At 42.6% G+C, this 18,561-nt stretch overlaps 1 protein-coding gene across 1 annotated transcript in view; it reads right to left on the minus strand.

The window, feature by feature from the left end:
- aspscr1 (ASPSCR1 tether for SLC2A4, UBX domain containing) overlaps window positions 1-18,561 on the minus strand; it is a 192,347-nt gene that overhangs the window by 123,284 nt on the left and 50,502 nt on the right. Inside the window, exons 6-7 of the mRNA XM_068003962.1 lie at window positions 17,543-17,616; window positions 9,758-10,382 (exon numbers count right to left, since the gene is read on the minus strand). Coding sequence (XP_067860063.1) covers window positions 9,758-10,382; window positions 17,543-17,616 — 699 coding nt within the window. The remainder of the gene's footprint in view (window positions 1-9,757; window positions 10,383-17,542; window positions 17,617-18,561) is intronic.

An 18,561-nucleotide genomic window follows, 5' to 3' on the forward strand; every position in this document is an offset into this window, starting at 1 on the left:
CAATTATTCTGTATAACTGTACACATTAATGTCCATTTTTCATACCTCTTATATGCTGCACTCTTAAAGTTACAAATGTTCTCTGCTCCACTGGGGGCAATCTCGCTATGCCAGGTGACAACAGTATAGAACTCGTTCTACCAGCCAATGAGTCATACTTTGCTTGGCACCTCGTTCACCCAAAGCTGAACTTACATGGGCGAATATCTGAACAGATTTTCAGGCACTTCCACTGTCCCAACCCCAATTCTGTGCAAAAGAAAAGATCCATATCCATTATAGAACTATTATTCCTGTCCAGATTTACGTGGTTCAGGGAAGTCTGGTTCAATTTCTCTAGCTGGAGAATTTCAGACACTACTGCAGTCCATGTACTGTTCTGTCCAAATTCCAGATGAAATACATCTGATAGGTGAAACATAATCTTAGCTACCAATACATTTATCACAACAGCAGGATTCCTAGTCAGAAACTCTATCAAATAAATAGCCCGATTAGCAACATGTGGTGAGTGAAAATCTGGACAATAGTGGGTTGAGGTCAGGAGAGAAGAATGACATGCTCAGTGAAGCGAATTCACAGTGAAGTGCCCACGAGCAGGGAGATGTCGCTTGAAAAGAAAGAATTTGCATTAATATAGAGTCTTTGATGATGTCAGGACCAATGACAGTGCATGAAGCTAAGAAAATTCAACTGGAACCGTCACGATGAAAAAAATTGCGATACAGAAGTAGTCTGAAAACCAAAAGACTCAAATCGAGAACAACTGGATAAATATTGGTACTGAACTGAAGACATTCTGGCAGCTTGCAAGTGCAATGCGGGGAGAACACTTTGTGCAACACCAAATTCATATCCAACGAAGTTTCGGAAGACAAAGTACCATAAACATTGACACAAAGGTGTACTCTAACTGAAACCATATTGAGAGAGAATAAAAGTGATATACGACACTTGTCAAACACAGCCTGATGAAACTTAATGTTAAACTTTTATTGAACAGAGTTCCTGTTGGTAATTGGACTCTGAAGAAGAACTGAGCCAGAGAGAACAAGAAAGGCAAGGTTTGACCAACGATCAAGGTGAAGTCAGCTTATCTCAGCTGCAGTGTCAGTAAGAGTGTTACCTCTGACCTCAGTGACTTTGGACTAGGGAGAAGTGAAAAAAATATCCTGTGTTCCCAATTCTAATTGCTATCTAGTGCCTTCTGCTGGATATCTGTAAAATTGGTTTGGACAGTCTCAATGCAGTTTCTCATATGCACATACCCACAACACAAAACTGACCTCTAATTTAGCATTAATTGGTAATGTCACTCGGCGAGATCCAAGGATGGTTGGTGTAGGAATGAAAAAAACGCTACAACAATGCTGTTCTGAGGCACGTTATTGAGGCAAAGTAGAGGGAGCTTCATTCTGCATCAAGCTGTGCTACATCTGGTGTAGGAGTGCTCGACACCAACGCCGGGTGCCTGAAATGGAAGGTGTTCTATTTCCCCACCTCTAATTCCTCATTTTGATGAGCACAATATTTTTTTTTAAATGCCAGGTTTGGGTTTGATTGTGGTACCCTCCCCTCAATTTTGTGCTCAAGTCTCTGGAGTGGGACTTGAACCCACAACCTTCTGACTCAGGGGCAAGAGTGCTACTACTGAGCAGCAGCTGACACCTTTATAGAGGGAACACCACCCAAGGATAAGGATAGCAAATCACAAATCTTTGCAATTTGCTGTTTTAAGCCATTTGTATAGCAATCTGTCTCAAAGCCATAATGTTAATCACCAGTACTGGTAGGCTTTGGTCCTAGGAAGAGGAGATGGTCTGAGAAACAATTTCTGTGAACAGAAAAGAGCAATTAAACTTATCCTGGCATAAGAAGGAAATGGAAGCATTCTCTACTGGTGGATGGACAGCCCACTTAAAAAAAGGGTCAGTGGTTTCTGCATTTCACCAAGGTAAAAGATCTAACTGTTAGCACTCCAGTTTCTGAAACACCTGCCACGTCATGACAAATAATTCACTTGGAGGCCTGTGGTATGCTGCCATACTGTTTTATGGCCCTGCTGGGTGATCAAAAGCTGACAAAATTTTGAGTATTTTACAGCAGTGATTACCCTTACTAAAGGAGTAAACTCTCACATCCAAATCTGAGAAAAGTTTAATCTTTCCACCAGTGAAGTGTCCGCAGTGTATATGCAAAGATCTGAATATTGCTGAATGCACAGAAAATGGAATAGTGGAACAAAAAAATCAGTTGTGAACCAATCTGAAGACATTTCTGTATAAAGATACATTTCAACTGGGACTTTTCTGTGTTTACCAGACTGTCCAATTATCTAATAGTGGTGACTGCTAGTCCGCTCTCCCAGTTCCTCATGGAGGTATGCTCTCACCCAAAATCACAATAGGCAGAAACAATGGGTTGAGAGATTGTTGAACGCACAACGAGAATTGGTGATTATAGCAGAGACCTTGTCAAAATTTAAGACTAGGTTAGATAAGCAGTTGAAGGAAAGGGGAATAAAAAGGGTTACAAGAACAAGTGGGTACATGGGGACAGGACAGGTATATGAGATTAGGACTATTGCTCATGTGGAGGATAAACACCAACACCGATCGGTGAGTCAAATGGCCTATTTCTGTGTTGTAATTTCTCTGTTATTCTATGCAAAAATTCTGTGGTCTGGCAAAGAAACAGTATTTGCCGATCAGGTAGTAAGTAGCATTGGTGGCAGTTGTACCCAAACCAAGAGCAGTGACCTATTCCCATGCCAATGGAAAGTTATTTTTTTTTAAAACAGAATCCAGATAATCAGGTAGGATGACCAAGAAGTTTGGACTGGAATTACACAGATGGTCAAGAGAAAGCTTGGAATAAATTTCAGACGAAGACGGACTTAAGTTTTTTTTCCACAGAATGTGCTTGACTCCTCAGGCAACTTTGCAGGGCAGGAAATGATCTGCTGCTGCTGGTATGACGATAGAGGAAGAGACCTTCAATTATGCTGTGTGGATGTCTGAATGTAAAACAAGGGTGGTAGAGTTTTTTTTGGAAACAGTTGGCAGATTGTCTCTTTGTCCCCCCACCCCCCCCCCCACCTACTTATGATTTCAGGAATATTATTTCAAGTATTATTAGCACCCCAACCTCTCCCCACCCCCCGCTGTAGCCAACCAAAATATAAAACACATTGATATAACTGAAAAGCTGATAATCCACTAAGTGTATAGCACTGGACCAGGAATTTTCTGGCAACAGCATGAATGGAAAGAGATGTATTGCACTGCCAAGAAAGATTGGAATGTGTGAACAGGTATGTGGCTAGTTAGAGATTTCTTTTCTTCTGGAGTACAACAGCAGGATACTGCTGTCGACAACTGGAGGCAAAGAATTGGATGTTTGGTCTAGGACCAGCAGCTGCAGTGTCGGTCCTAGTCAGGCAGTACCCTATTTACGCTGCCTAGCTGGAGCTCCAATTCTCCTGCCCAGGAGGAAGCTCTGTTACATGCATATGAATATCTCCTCTCCAAGCTGTTAAAATTGATCATGTTAGAGAAAATGGATGGCTATGCCCACAGTCCCACAACATTTAAGTCAAGACGCCAGCGATGCATTTTTTAAACCCGGTTGGACATTACACTGGACTTGCACTCCATGCGGTATCATAGCCAAGCAGCAAGAGATGACCTCTGCCAAGGAGTCTCATCACTGTTCTGAGTCCAGCTTGGACTCAGTGTTCATACTTTAGTGACACTGTGCAGTGAAAGGCAGATTCTTAAAGTAATACTGCTCCACTAACATTCAGTTCATCATCATGATGTGGAAGATAAAAAAAATGATTTGCAAATTGGAATTTTTTTTAAATGAATATTTTGTAATTCTTGACTTTTTCCTCCCACTCTACTGAAGGCAGTAACTGAGCTACAGTTCCATGGGTGACAGCCACACTCCAATTGCTTACGCAAATGGATTCTACGCATGTGCGAGTGTAAGACAGGAAGTATCAGTGAGTGAGTGCGGAGGGCATCACAGTCAAGCTCGATCTTGTCCTCGACCTATGTACACACATGCGCTGTTCAGCACAGGTCACTCGATATCGATCGGAGGTGGGATTCCCCCCCGCCTAGTGCGCTGAGGCCAAGTGTAACATCCCTTCTGCCTTCCCAGCTGAGATCATCAAACTCAATGGCCAAGATCAAAATTTGGAAACATCTCCATACAGCTCAGCTACTCATTGCTTTAACCAAATGAGCCATATATCTAAGAGTTTACATTTTTCAGGCAATTTTCCTTTTATCACTTTCTGTACTTTCTCTGAAATCCGCTTAATATCATATTACTTAAGGTACGCCACTTTTTTTTAAAAAATGAAACTGCTTTTCTCAAATACTCAACCATGCACCCACCAAAAAGATTCAGGCCGAAAACCAAACCTGTACATGTACTGATGTTACATCAAACTGAGTAAAGAGTACCTCAGTCGGTCTTTAATGTTTCTCAATGACTCACTTAGAAGTCAAACAAATTTTATCAATGTTTGCACTTTCTTCTGTTGTAGGTTTCCAGATTATTCACCTCGATATTCACATAAAATCAAACTGCCACATGCATACAAATGGAACAGCAGGAGGCGCTGAAGTGGTCTGACGCATACGGCACAATACAGAATGAAGTATTAAGACAAAAACATGGTGTAACTGTGAAAATGTATGGCCACCATGGTGCAAATCCAATCTTATGTTCTTAAAAAAAGATTAACTACCAACCTTTATTACCTGTAAGAGAGCTTGGTGTGTGTTGCTATTAAATTAAATGTAACCTAAACGTCTTTTTCCCACACTCTTAAAAGTAATGTTCTGTACAGTAGTTGTTTAGATCACCAATCACTGCTCTTAACCAAACTTCACCATTTACTTTATTATTTTAATATTCATTCTACTCCCTAAAAATTGACTGCAAAGATGTTTAGTATTTAACCATTTATGAATTTTAACAAAAACTTAATTTATCTGCCTGTACCCCTAGATGTGGAGATGCCGGTGATGGACTGGGGTTGACAATTGTAAACAATTTTACAACACCAAGTTATAGTCCAACAATTTTTATTTGAAATCTACAAGCTTTCGGAGGCTTCCTCCTTCGTCAGGTAAATGTTCAGGAGCTCCTCGAAGCCTACGCATTTATACATATAGAACAATACATGGTGTTTACAGACTATAACTTGGTGTTGTAAAATTGTTTACAGTTATACCCCTAGAAGAATTCATGCAGCTTTTTCATTAAAATACTTCATCCATACTTAATTAACTATGTGTGCCGTACCTCAGAATACTGGCTAAACCCCCCTCGCCCCCAGACCAGGTTCCACAGTGTTACTGTGGGGAGATTCTGAGAGATGAGATGAGCCACCCGCCCACTGTAAGGATAGAAAACAAAAGGGCAAGAGATTGGATCAAGAGCGCACTCACATATCTCCCAGTGCATGGATCAGAAAGACAGTGACTGACATCTGGATACAGACTACCTACTGTCTGCAATTGGTATATGGCCTAGAGAGGGAGAAAGAAAATCAGGAAAAGAATAGGAGGACTTTTATCCTCATCACAGAAAAAACAAAGTGTACCAGTAACAAATTAGCAAGTACAGTACTTTTTTTTAAACAAATTTTGAGTCCAACATCTTTGTGCTGGAGAATGGAGCAATTTCCATTTCAGAAATCCAGAGCTCAATTTTCAAGCTGAACTGCAGGTGCGTTGAGGGCGGGGCTGCTCTGAAAATCGGGGAAATCCCGAGCGCACGAGGAAGCCGGCTCCAGCCCGCAGACTTCCAGGTTCCCCACAGACGCATCTGTGCGCCACGAATGCAGAAGTCCCACTGGCAATTAAAGCCGGCAGGATGATAGTTAACAGTTATTTAGATAGTTTAAGTATTTGAGGTAGTTAATTTCATGGTGATTGAGGCAGGGGACCGATTTTCATTCAGCTTCAGCGTGTTTCCTGTGCTGTGGGAAACACTCCATGTTTTAGGAGATGTGTTTCAGCCTAACATCAGAAAGTGTGAAGAGTCCAGTCCTCAGACCACCTGGAAAGAGCAGTGCCAACACCAGCCCCCTCCCCCTCCCCCTCCCTGCACATAACAGTCCTGCAACTACACATACACCCACTGTCAAGTGACCCAATGGTGGCATCAAGTGTCGCCATTCATGGTGAAGCTCATGAAAGGGCCCTATCACAAAAGCCAGTCAAGAATGGGCAAGACATGGCAGTAGTGGTGAGAATGATAACATTTAATGTGAATATAACAAAAACCAAATATAAATGGAAAATATGACAGTCTGTCAGGCACCCTTGTGCATACCCTTCTCGCTCACAAATCCTGAGCCTTCCTCTTCCTACTGCTTCTACGTGGTTCATCCCCTGTGGCTGCAGCAGAGGTAGTGGCAGGTTGCTCACGTTCATGCCGACTGCTTAGTTGCTTCCAGACTATGCTCTCTGGGGTTTGGAGCCCATGAGGGTCCCTCCAAAGACTGCTCCGCCTGCACCTGTGCAGGGGCAGACTCGGCCACCTGGAAAGGAGGCAGCATTGCGGGTACTGAGGGGGGGCAACAGGAGAGACAAGGGAGCGCTTTGAGTGGCGTCACCACTTCCATATCCCCTTTCGCCATCATCCCTCATTTGGGCCAGGCCCACATCACTCCTACCACCTTGCTGGAGAACAGTTTGGAGACATGTGTGATGCCTTGTAAGGCCAGTGCTAGTGCATGTATCTGCCTGTTTAAGGCGGCAGAATGTTGTTCAACCTGAGTCCGAACAACCGGTGTCAGGGCCTAAATGGACTCATTTGTGAGCCATGCTTGAAGCTCAATGGGGACTAACCTGCGCCACCATTCCACTGGATTCCTCTATCATCTGCACTATTGTGCACAGTGTGCGTGGGATCTGTTCCAGTACCTCGATCATTCTCCTTTTGAAGGATGGTCCTCGGGGTTCAGCATCTGCATCCAGCTGAGCAGAGCCTGGAGAGGAGTGCACCCACCGACGCGGACTCTCTGCAGCTGCCCCTGCCACCAGTGTCTGCTCGTGCTCACGAGTGTAGTGACTCGCCAGGTGCCAACCCAACTGACTGACTACTGGGACCCACCAAGGTGTCAATATCTGCGCTGGTGGATGGCTCACAATGATGTGATGGTGCACCCTCAGATGCCAGGAGCTCCTCGAAGGAATCGTCCTCTGCCGTCACTGTGGTCATTGAAGGGCCTGTAAGAGAACAGAAGGCAATATCAAGCATCATCACAGATGTGTCATGTTGCGATGAGCATACTGAGGTGTTCAACATGGCAAGCGTTGTTAACATCAATTCATGTTGTGTGTGATGAATGTTAAAGTTGTGTCACCAGAGGTTTGTGGGGTGCCAGTCTCAACGCCCCGATGGATCAGAGGGTACGGCTGATCTCCAGCTCCTCCTGCACCGCATCTGTGAGGACCACTATTTGTTGTGGCCGCCCTCCAGTCCTCGCCCTCTCGTATGCATTTTGCGCTCTCTTCTCCTAGAAGGGATGAAAGTACAGACGTGTGAGTGAGTGATGGAGAAGTAGCCAGCCGCTGAATGCATTTCCTTTGGGTGAGGCTGACCGTGAAAGAGATGCATCAGAGGGTGAGTATGAGACAGAGCCAGCACATTGGATGAGGATTGGGTTGAGTGGTAGTGGTAGTGGTAGGGTGACTAATGGGGAGGTGAGGAAGTGCAGGTAAGTTGAGGATGAGCCTAAGTGGGTATGAGGAGTGATGTGATAGAGTAGTCTTGGCAGTGCAGAATGAGTTTTGGCGGGGTGGAACACGGAATACAAGAGAATCAATAAGTGTACTCACTTTTGCTGACCAAGTTGAAGTTAGGTCATTGAAGCGCTTCCTGCACTGGATCCAAGTGCGGGAGATGTTGCTGCTGCTGGTGACCTCCTCTGCCGCCTCGTGCCAGGTCTTCTTGGTGGCAGAGACAGGGCGCTTCCTTCCATACACGGGGTAAAACACTTCCCTCCCCATCCTCACCCCGGCCAGTAGCTGCTGCAGTGAAGCATCATTAAATCTTGGAGCAGCCTTGCCCCTGTGCTGCTCCATTGTGCCTTTTTGGTGTTTGCTGCAACAAAAGCCTTTGGAGCAATGGCCCTTTAAATAGAGCCGCTTCAGCTGACAGCCTGTCATGCAGGTGTGCAGTCCGGCAACTGCGCAGTTTTCGGACGGCAAACCCGGAAACCATGTTAAGAGCCACCAATTAACTCGCGATTGTGTGGGAAATGGCAAGATTTTATTAGTCAGGTTACCTGCATGCCCACTGACCCCCTCCTCCTGCCATCCCGCCGCCCTTTGAAAATCGAGCTCCCAGTGTCAGAAATAAACACTTTCCTGTTGGATCTATCTTTAGATGCGGATTAAACCTCCCAACACTGCCTCCAACGTCAGAATATTTCTCCTAATGGACCACTGTTACATTTCTATTTCCTGGGGCTGAATTAGGGGCAGTTTTGCGCCTGTGCCCACAAAACACTGGACTGAGACTGTCCAAACAGGCCAGAGATTCCCTGAAACCCATTGCTTATTCCAGCAACCGTGGTTCAGTCAGTAATAGTGGGGTGTGCTGTGTCACTGGCTTTCTGTGCAAATATTTTGAATTAATTTGGGTGCAAAATACAGCAACAGCAGCTCTCTGTGGAGGTCTGCCTTAAGCATTAGCAACTCTTATGGTGCTACTTCTATCATAATTTTGTACCGAACTGCTTTGACCAGCAATATTTCTCTCATACTTTAGAGGGTACTTTCTGGCATGCAATAGGTGATCCTCATCAAGTCCAATGTTTCCGAATGGACAGAATGGAGTCCAGAAGCAAAAGGTTTGTTTTTGTCAAAAAGAAATATAACATTCCATCATTAGTCAGATGCAGGATACCAAAGGTGACAAATAGAAAAGTTTTACTGAGGATTCTCACACTTCTTACAATTTTCCCAGCTATCTCCATTATTTGTTTGCCAGAGTGTGGGTAGGATGTGATTACCAAGTCAAGGAACTGAACGTTTGTAACTGGAGACAGCTTGAATCCTTAAAGCAGAGCTCGTTAGACAGCAACAGTTCTGAGAGTAGTTTGGAATCAACATCGAAGTCAGAACATTTAACTTTCATCACATAATTCAGCATCAAAAAGATTCAAAAGTCAGACAAGGCAAGTCAAGAGGAAGTGACTAAGTAAAGCCAAACTTGGGTTTTAAAAGCCTAAGATTCTAAGAGGAAGGAAAGGTTGGGGATGCCAAAAACGAAGTACTGCTTTTTAAGTTGCTATACGACTATCACAACACTGTTGTCAGAATAGATGCTATCTGCAAAGAAAAAAATCTATCAGAACTGAAGAAATTTATACTTAGACAGTAAATTCATCGTCGCTGGGTCAAAATCTTAGAACTCCCTAACAGCATTGTGGGAGAACCTTCACCACACGGACTGCAGCAGTTCAAGAAGGCGGCTCACCACCACCGTATCAAGGGCAATTAGGGATGGGCAATAAATGCTGGCTTCGCCAGCGACACCCACATCCCATGAACGAATAAAAAACTGAGAAACAAGGCTCTGGAAGAAATGCAAACACTGGAGTTTTAATTTAACAGCATGGCTGTTACTACAAATTAAGGGACCAAAACATATTGAGCCTACTTACACCTGCTGGACTACCAGTGGACAGAATTTTTCAAATAAAACTAATCTCATTTCCTACCTTCAGAGGTGACTGCTGAAGAATAGTTTTGGATTTCTTCGGATGTGGTGGACCAGCTGGACTAGAAAAGGGCGTCGTTGCCTTTGATGTTTCATCGGAAGTAAATTGATTTCTACCCGTTTTTGATTGGCCCAGCTGCTGACCACCCCCTGGTAAGGGTGTAAACACAAGACTTTCATTTTGTGCTGTGGATGAGGCACCGAGGTCTGAAACGTCAGAACATTCTGCAGGAGGACCTGGCTCAGGAGCAGCAGGCAGTTCTGAACTGTCACTTGGCTTTTCTGATGACTCTGATCTGATCTGTTCAGTTGGCAATTTGTTCCCATCTTCTTTCTTTTGGAAAGAATCTGTAACGTCGTTACTTCGTTCTTGTGTCAAGTCCATTGGTGGCACTTTTTTTTCTGCAAAAACTTCCACAGTTCTGCTTGAGTTAATCTCTGTGATCAATCCATTAGGGCTAGGATCCTCCACAGAATGAACAGAGTCCGGTTCAGATGGAGAGCCATCAATGATCTCAATCAGTACTGTTTTGGATTCAGATTTATTTGCTGGCTGCTCTACAGAAACTGCTGCCAAATCCATAGGTTCACCTTTTCCATCCACCCTGGATTTCTTCAAAACATACCTGCACGAAAGAATGATACAGAATTCAAGGTCAAGTGATATATTTAGCCCTGCTAACCATATGAACTGCTTATTTAGTAGGGTACGGTTTGGGTTAAATAATGTTGCGGGGGAAAGAGCACTATTTTCAAAATGTTAGGCATTAAGGCGCTTGAAACAGTACTGCTCAGCTGGGAATACTATTTAACTTAAAATACCAGTCCTGCATTAAGACATCCAAATTTACCATCTTAAGATACATAAACAAGGTACTTGACCTATGCTAATAAATGAGAGGACAGAAAATGGAAACCAAAGTGAAAAGTCCTAAAGAAATCATGTTTGTTAGAAGCAGAGTTCTTCATTTCATTCAAACTTCTCCTCAAACATAATGTCTTTTTGGCACAAACTGTTCTAGCAACCACAAAAGGCCACCAGCTGGCTTGGCTCAGTTGGTAGCCCCGAATCAAAAGATTGTGGGATGAAAGCCCCACTCCAAGACTTCAGCACATAATCTAGACTGACACTTCAGTGCAATACTTATGGAGTGATACATTGCCAGAAGCTCTACTCTTTGGATGGAATGTTAAACTGAGGTCCTGTCCACCTGTTCCTGTAGACTTTAAAATCCTGCGGCACTACTTAGAGAGCAGGGCGTTCTCCCAAAGTACTGGCCAGCATTCCTGCCTCAGCCGACATTGTGAAAAATAGATCAACTGGTCATTCATCACATTGCTATTTGTGGCATCTTCCTGTGTTTAAAATTGCAGCTATGCTTCCCCAAATAACAGTCACCATTTCAAAGTAGTTGATAAGGGCCTATAAAAATTAATGCCTTTTTCTCCTTTGTTCACTTCCATGAAATGCATAGGATCGATGTAACTGCATCAATGATCTCAAAAAGGTGTCAGAGATTAAAATCAACTGCAATAAACAATGAATCCATGTGACAAAGCCCCCAAAAAGGGTAGCAGCTGGGTCTGAGTGTACGATTGCCAAACATTTCATAGAATCATAGAAAATTTACGGCACAGAAGGAGGCCATTCGGCCCATCGTGTCCACGACGGCTGAGAAACGAGCCATGCAGCCGAATCCCAGTTTCCCGCATTTGGTCTGTAGCCCTGCAGGTCACGGCTCTTCAGGTGCACATCCAGGTATTTTTTTAATGAGTTGACGGTTTCTGCCTCTACCACCCTCTCAGGCAGTGAGTTCCAGACTCCTACCACCCTCTGGGTGAAAACATTTCTCCTCAGCTCCCCTCTAATCCTTCTACCAATCACTTTAAATCTATACCCCCTGGTTATTGACCCCTCTGCTAAGGGAAATAGGTCCTTCCTATCCATTCTATCTAGGCGCCTCATAATTTTGTACACCTCAATCAAATCACCCCTCAGCCTCCTCTGTTCCAAGGAAAACAACCCCAGCCTATCCAATCTGTCATCATAGCTAAAATTCTCCAGTCCTGGCAACATCCTCATAAATCTCCTCTGCACCCTCTCGTGCAATTACATCCTTCCTGTAATGTGGTGACCAGAACTGTGCGCAGTACTCAAGCTGTGGCCTAACTAGTGTTTTATACAGTTTCAGCATGACATCCTTGCTTTTATATTCCATGCCTCAGCTAAGGAAAACAGCCCATGTGCATTCTTAACCACCTTATCTATCTGTCCTGCTACCTTCAGGGATCTATGGACATGCACTCCAAGGTCCCTCACTTCCTTTACACCTCTCAGTATCCCCCCATTTATTGTGTATTCTCTTGCCTTGTTTGCTCTCCCCAAATGCATTACCTCACACTTCTCCGGATTGAACTCCATTTGCCACTTCTCTGCCCATCTGACCAGTCCATTGATATCTTCCTGCAGTCCACAGCTTTTCTCCTCACTATCAACCACGCAGCCTATCTTTGTGTCATCTGCAAATTTCTGAATCATGCCCCCTACGTTTAAGTCCAAATCGTTAATGTATACCATAAAAATACCACAGACCTAGTACTGAGCCCTGCAGCACCCCACTGAAAACGACCTTCCAGTCGCAAAAACACCCATCGACCATTACCCTTTGCTTCCTGCCGCTGAGCCAATTTTGGATCCAATTTACCACATTCTCTTGGATCCCATTTTTTGACCAATCTGCCATGTGGGACCTTGCTAAAATCCATGTAGACTACACCAATTGCGCTACCCTCATCGATCCTCCTCGAAAAAAAATCAAGTTGGTCAGACACGACCTCCCCTTAACAAATCCGTGCTGACTGTCCTTGATTAGTCCGTGCCTTTCTAAGTGACAGTTTATCCTGTCCCTCAGAATTGATTCCAATAATTTGCCCACCACCGAGGTCAGGCTGATTGGCCTGCAATTACTCGGTCTATCCTTCGCTCCCTTTTTAAAAAAACAGTACAACGTTAGCAGTCCTCCAATCTTCCGGCAGTACACCTGTATCCAGTGAAGTTTGCTAAATGATTGTTAAAGCCTCCGCTATTTCCTCCCTAGCTTCCTTTAACAGCCTGGGATATATTTCATTCGGCCCTGGTGATTTATCCACTTTCAAAGATGCTAATCCCCTTAATACTTCCCCTCTCACTATGTTTATCCGGTCCAATATTTCACACTCCTCCTCCTCCTAACTACAATCCCTGCATCGTCCTTCTCTTTTGTGAAGACAGATGCAAAGTATTCATTATGAACCATACCCATATTTTCCGCCTCCACATATAGTTTTCCTTTTTGGTCTCTAATAGGCCCTACTTTTTCCTTCGTTATGCTCTTGCTCTCGATGTATTTATAAAACATCTTTGGGTTTTCTTTGATTTTACCTGCTAATATTTTTTCACGCCCTCTCGTTGCTTTCCTAATTACCTTTTTAACTTCACCCCTGCACTTTGTATACTCCTCTAAGCTTTCCATAGTATTGAGTTGATTTCAAACTTCTTGTGAAGGCAAAATGCACCTCTTCAAAGTCAAGACTGGTAATTGTTGCATTTAGTAACAATTGTCCCATACGGTAGTTGTGCACAAAATTATTGGGATGTCTTTCTTGGTACACTTGTTAATATATGCCAACTCCAAGTCTGCTGGATGAGAGTATGCACCTGCTTCATCAGGTCATTGAAAATGTCCATCACAGTGTGCAGTCTGGTAACATCCAAGTGCATAATGAAATGGTAATCTTATATGATGTTGTGCAATTGGCATGAGCAGAGGTGGTAGCGCAAACTGACTCATAATACTGATGCAAAGGCAACAACTCTATTCTACTCTAGCATTTTGCCCAAATGACCTCCATTGAGCACTCTCGAGGCCTTTCCACAGAGATTCTGAGCCAGTATCCACTTCTCCTGTGGTCGAGCTGCCGCCCCACTCACCACCCCTGAACTAGAATACTACCTTGCCAAGGATCCTTCTAAAGCTCAGCAGCCAGTACGTTGTACATCTGTGAACAGAGCAAGGGTGCTCACAAAGCTTGGCAGTAGTTTGTAGTGCTGTGAATAGAACAAAGCGACATTTGTAGAACACATATCATTACAAAGCAAAATACATTGCTGTAACAATGTTCTTGTTTTTTTTTAAAACAATTAACAGCATGGCAAACAGTGCATACAAACACAGATCTGGTTTCTTTTAAATTTTTTATTTATTTACTGCACTGATAGCATTTTTAGAAGTCATTAAGTTTTAGTTTATCTCTAATATTTTTCTAATTCTTCAAGTAAATAGGTTTATTTTTCTTACCTCCTTCTCCTATGCCTTTTTATTTCCTTGCTACTTGTCCAAATCCATTTCCTATATAGACTGGAGGCCTTCAGCATGTTATAGGTTCAATCTCTTACGAGCAACTGCTCAATTCTGAAATATTCCATTAGGCATTACTCTTTTATCCTGTGGCTTCCGGAATCTTCAATATATCCAAGCAGACGATGGCTTGATTTGTGCCAGTTGCAGCAGAGAACTTATTTCCTCCATGTTGACCTTGAACCTGCACTCCTTTCCAAAGTGCAAATTGAGAATAAAGCACTTACATAATACAACGCAAAAAAGGTTTGTTGCACCACTCAACAATGTGCAAGGAAAAAAAGATGTTAATGCATGATGCCTCTATACACACCAGTTTTGTATTTCACGCACTTTATTTAGTCCAATACTGATTGCATCACTTTTAGTTTGTTGGCGTTGTTAATGATTCTTCCTGTGACTTAAAGCTTAGATGCAGCTAATCATTTTAACATTCCTTCCCGGAATGTTTGCTCATAACAAATACATTTAGGAGAGGTTTCTTTCTTCCCTAGTCTACAAGAGACTTCCAGGAATCTTCAAGGAATGCTGGAGAGAAAGACAAAAGAAAGCATTGGACTGCCAAATCAAGAATTGCTAGCAGAAGCCTACAAGATGCGCAATTTTTTCTTTTGCCGAGTTTGAGGTATCCTGATACACAAGAGGCATGGCAATGGGGCCATTGTGGTTGAAAGGAACTCTCGAGTTAAGCAGCCTGACCAAGATGGCTGCCTACGCAGGGCTGCTGTCAAAATGGGGTCTCATGGACTCAGGTCGTTAGTGGCCTTACAGAAGTCTGAATACCAGCCGTGGTACTTGTGTGCACCTGGTTTCCACGCCAAGAGCACATAAACTACTCTCCAAGAAATTTTAATGTACAGAAATCAGTCCTTTATGTGAACACAAGATAAAAAGTAAAAATAAAATAGCAAAATGGTCAGAATTTCAGACTGTTTTCAAAATTCACTCAATAATTATAAGGTCAGAAATTAGGTCCTGATGCAAGGTGGGCTGTACAAGTTCACAATTTAATGACAAATATTGATAAGTCATGACAGTCTGAAAGACTCCTCTTTTTGGAGGTAAAAAGACTGCACAAGAAGTGAGGTCAATCTATAGCTGCTGCAGTCCTTAAAGGGTTGTTATGAATACTAGTACACAAGTCAAGAAATGATTGAAACACAGAACCAGTGATAAAATAAAAATGCAATAAACAGAGAACAAATCACAGGATCAAGTTGAGTAAAACAAATATTGTAACATTACATTACAACGCTGCAAAAAACAACTGAGGCTGCGCAGGACAGGGAGTCCTCCAAAGAGACTGTATAAATACTGAAGTCCTTGCTGGCAGGCAATATCACATCCACAGAAGGAGAAACATAAACATACAACAGGGGAGAAAGGAGATCAGTAGATAAATATACAACACTAACTACAAGAATCGACTGAATGCACAGAAAAATACTGGAGATAAATTCAAAACTCGAGGCTGAGTGAGAAAGGGAATCGACAGAATGGGGGAGAAGGAAGTGGAAACCATGGCAAGAGTAATGGGTCACCCCATCGGGGTGCAAGATAGATTTGACAACACCCTCCACCAAACTGGCGGTTTAATGTTTGATTTCTTCTTTCCAAAATAAACAAACAATCTTGAAAGTCTTTTGTCCTTTAACAAAACAATTACATTTATTAAAAATCATACAAAAGATGGACAATATGTTAGAATTCATGATTGTAAAGTGTAATTCACCAGGACTATAATATCTCATTGTTTTTGCACATCAATTACCATCAACTCAGTAGTGGTCACGTGTAGGATACAGTAGTATCGGGGTTATGGCACTGGACTCACAAATTAGCAGTCAAATCCTATTATTGCAAGTTATGTAAGTGAATTAAATAAATCTGTTAATTTGTGGGCTATTATTTAGAGAAATGACCATGCTACCTGGTCTGGCCAATACATAACTAGTCCAGACACAATGTAACTGATTCTTAAATGTTCTCTGAAGTGACCCAGCAAGCCACTCAGTAGTGAAAAAAAATTGCGATGAAATACGAGCAGTTCATGAAGGTGGCCTACACCACCTTCTGGGCACAGCTAGGGATGGGCAATAAATACATCCTTGCCAGCTCACCCAAATCCCAAGAACAAATTTTTAAAAACATGATGGTTCATTAGTTTTGTGATATTTCATTCAGTGTATGTGTTGTAACTCAGAATACAATTACTGTACTTTATTTTCAGAAACAGCATCCAACCATGCAAATATGGCAGAAAGTAAAATACGATGCTTTTGAAAATTTGGCCTAAAGATTTAATTACATTCCACCTGCCATTTGAAGTATATAATCCATTCCAAGGCTGTCAAGTAGCAGCATTTTCCTTTAACACATGCCACATGAAGATATAAAACAGTGAAATAAGGATTATGCAAAAGCATATGTAGCCCATTACTACTTTACAAAACAGGTTAGTTCACTTAAAAGCAAGTCATATAAGAGCAAGTTTCATTTAAGAGCAAGTCTTACTTCCCCACCCCCCATTGCTTGCTGCGGCACTGAACCTCTGTTAGCTGCATGCTGTTTCACTTATAAAACATACTTTTCGTCCAGTTCCACAAAACCCTTCAGTAATCAAAGATGTCCTTGCGTCATTTTGTCCTTTAGTGCATGCCATTAATCAATCCAGCTACCCATGGTCGCACAAAAGCCTAAATGTTAATAGCCTGCTCTTTAAAAATGTAATCTGGGTCATCTCATTTCAATAGTTTAGGATTTGCCTAATTAGTTATCAAAACTGTCAGTTGTCATATTAATTTTATTTACCATGCTGCACTATTCAAGTTACTCTGAATAAGATTCTCAAAAATAACCCCTACATACAACAATATATGTGAATACCTCAAAAGAAGTAATTTTAATTATCAGCAAGTTTTGCTGGAAAATTTTGCTAGCAGCAATGTGCCATAAACAAACAGTATGGTTTTAAAATTCACTACTGAAGTGCATACGTCACCATCTAGCAAATGGGACTTTTTAATAACAGAAACTGTTGGAAATATACAGCAGGTCTGCCTGAAAGGAGAAAAGACAGGTTAATGTTTCAGTTGGAGACCCTAAATCAGAATGAAGTTTTGTTGAAGGGTCTCCACCCGAAACATTAACTTATCTGAAAAGAGAACAGACAAGTCTCCTGTGTACTTGCAGCATTTTCTGATTAACAGTTTTTCTTTAAGATTCTTGTGGTGGAGACAGAAACCCTGAACTGCACATTTTGGTTACAAATGGTGATTGACCTCTACTTATTCCGACTACTTCCTGCTAATCACAGAACTGGAGATCACAGCTGTAATACAAACAGTTTTCACTGAAATATAATTGCTCAAGTATAGTTGTCTCCTTACCTAATTATGGCACTACCACCAGTGAGTCCAAGTGATTTTAAAGTAGTTTTCTTCAGTGCAGACTCTCCAGTTATCTGAAAGAGGCCACAAAGTCAAAGAATGAGTATTTAAAAAAAAATTTAAAATCTGTCATTAATTCTTTATGTCTGTTGCATAAACAACGACCCATACGACACAGCTTCAATGGAATTCTGGTTACAGGCTTTGTATAAAGTCACCAGATCATGTTTCCCGTATTAAACCATGGGTAACCATGCTAAATATACCTCCAGTGACAGACGTTTCTTCCTCATTCCCTACCTCCCACCTCTTCTGAAGACACTGGCTGCTGGCTGGGGTACAGGTTCACTGGGGGCAAACACCCTCCAGTACCTCACACAAATGTCCATTCTTCTCATACAAGCCTAGAGAATGAATGTGGGCAGGCTGTTAAAATATGAAGGCACCACAGCCAAGCCCGATCCTGTCCTCACCAGAGGTTCACTTGCACAATTTCCAACAGAGGTCAGTGGAGAATGATCAAGAATGGGAACTCTGGATGAATGTTCCCCCCAACCATTGCGCTCTCTCCCCTGCTCCCCGCTCCCTGCCACCACCCCCCCGCGCTCTCTCCCCTGCTCCCCGCCACCCCCCCCCTCGCCAATGAAACCAACCATCCCTAATACTCTCGGAGATCAGCTAACTCAGCGCAGACCGAAGATCGATCTTCTGGCCTTCTTGGCCTGTATGGCTCAGTACCTACCGGCAGTGCCATTATTTGCAATGGGAGCTGGATGAGATTTTTTTTTTTTTAAATAGATCAGTAATTTCAGGGAATTTCTTCCCTACTTGCCTTAAGTTCTTGCTTTAACACCAGATATGAGTTCACAGTATAGCATAATGTGCAGAGTAAAATTGAGTTGTACAGAGCCTTGGTCAGATCCCATCTGGAGTACTGCATTAAATTTTGGGCACCAAACTTCAGGAAAGATAGACTGTCCTTGGAAGAGGTACAGTACGTTCAGCAGAATATCGCCAGG

Source organism: Heptranchias perlo, chromosome 23, assembly GCF_035084215.1.
Source record: "Heptranchias perlo isolate sHepPer1 chromosome 23, sHepPer1.hap1, whole genome shotgun sequence".
In the NCBI taxonomy this organism is placed as follows: domain Eukaryota; kingdom Metazoa; phylum Chordata; class Chondrichthyes; order Hexanchiformes; family Hexanchidae; genus Heptranchias; species Heptranchias perlo.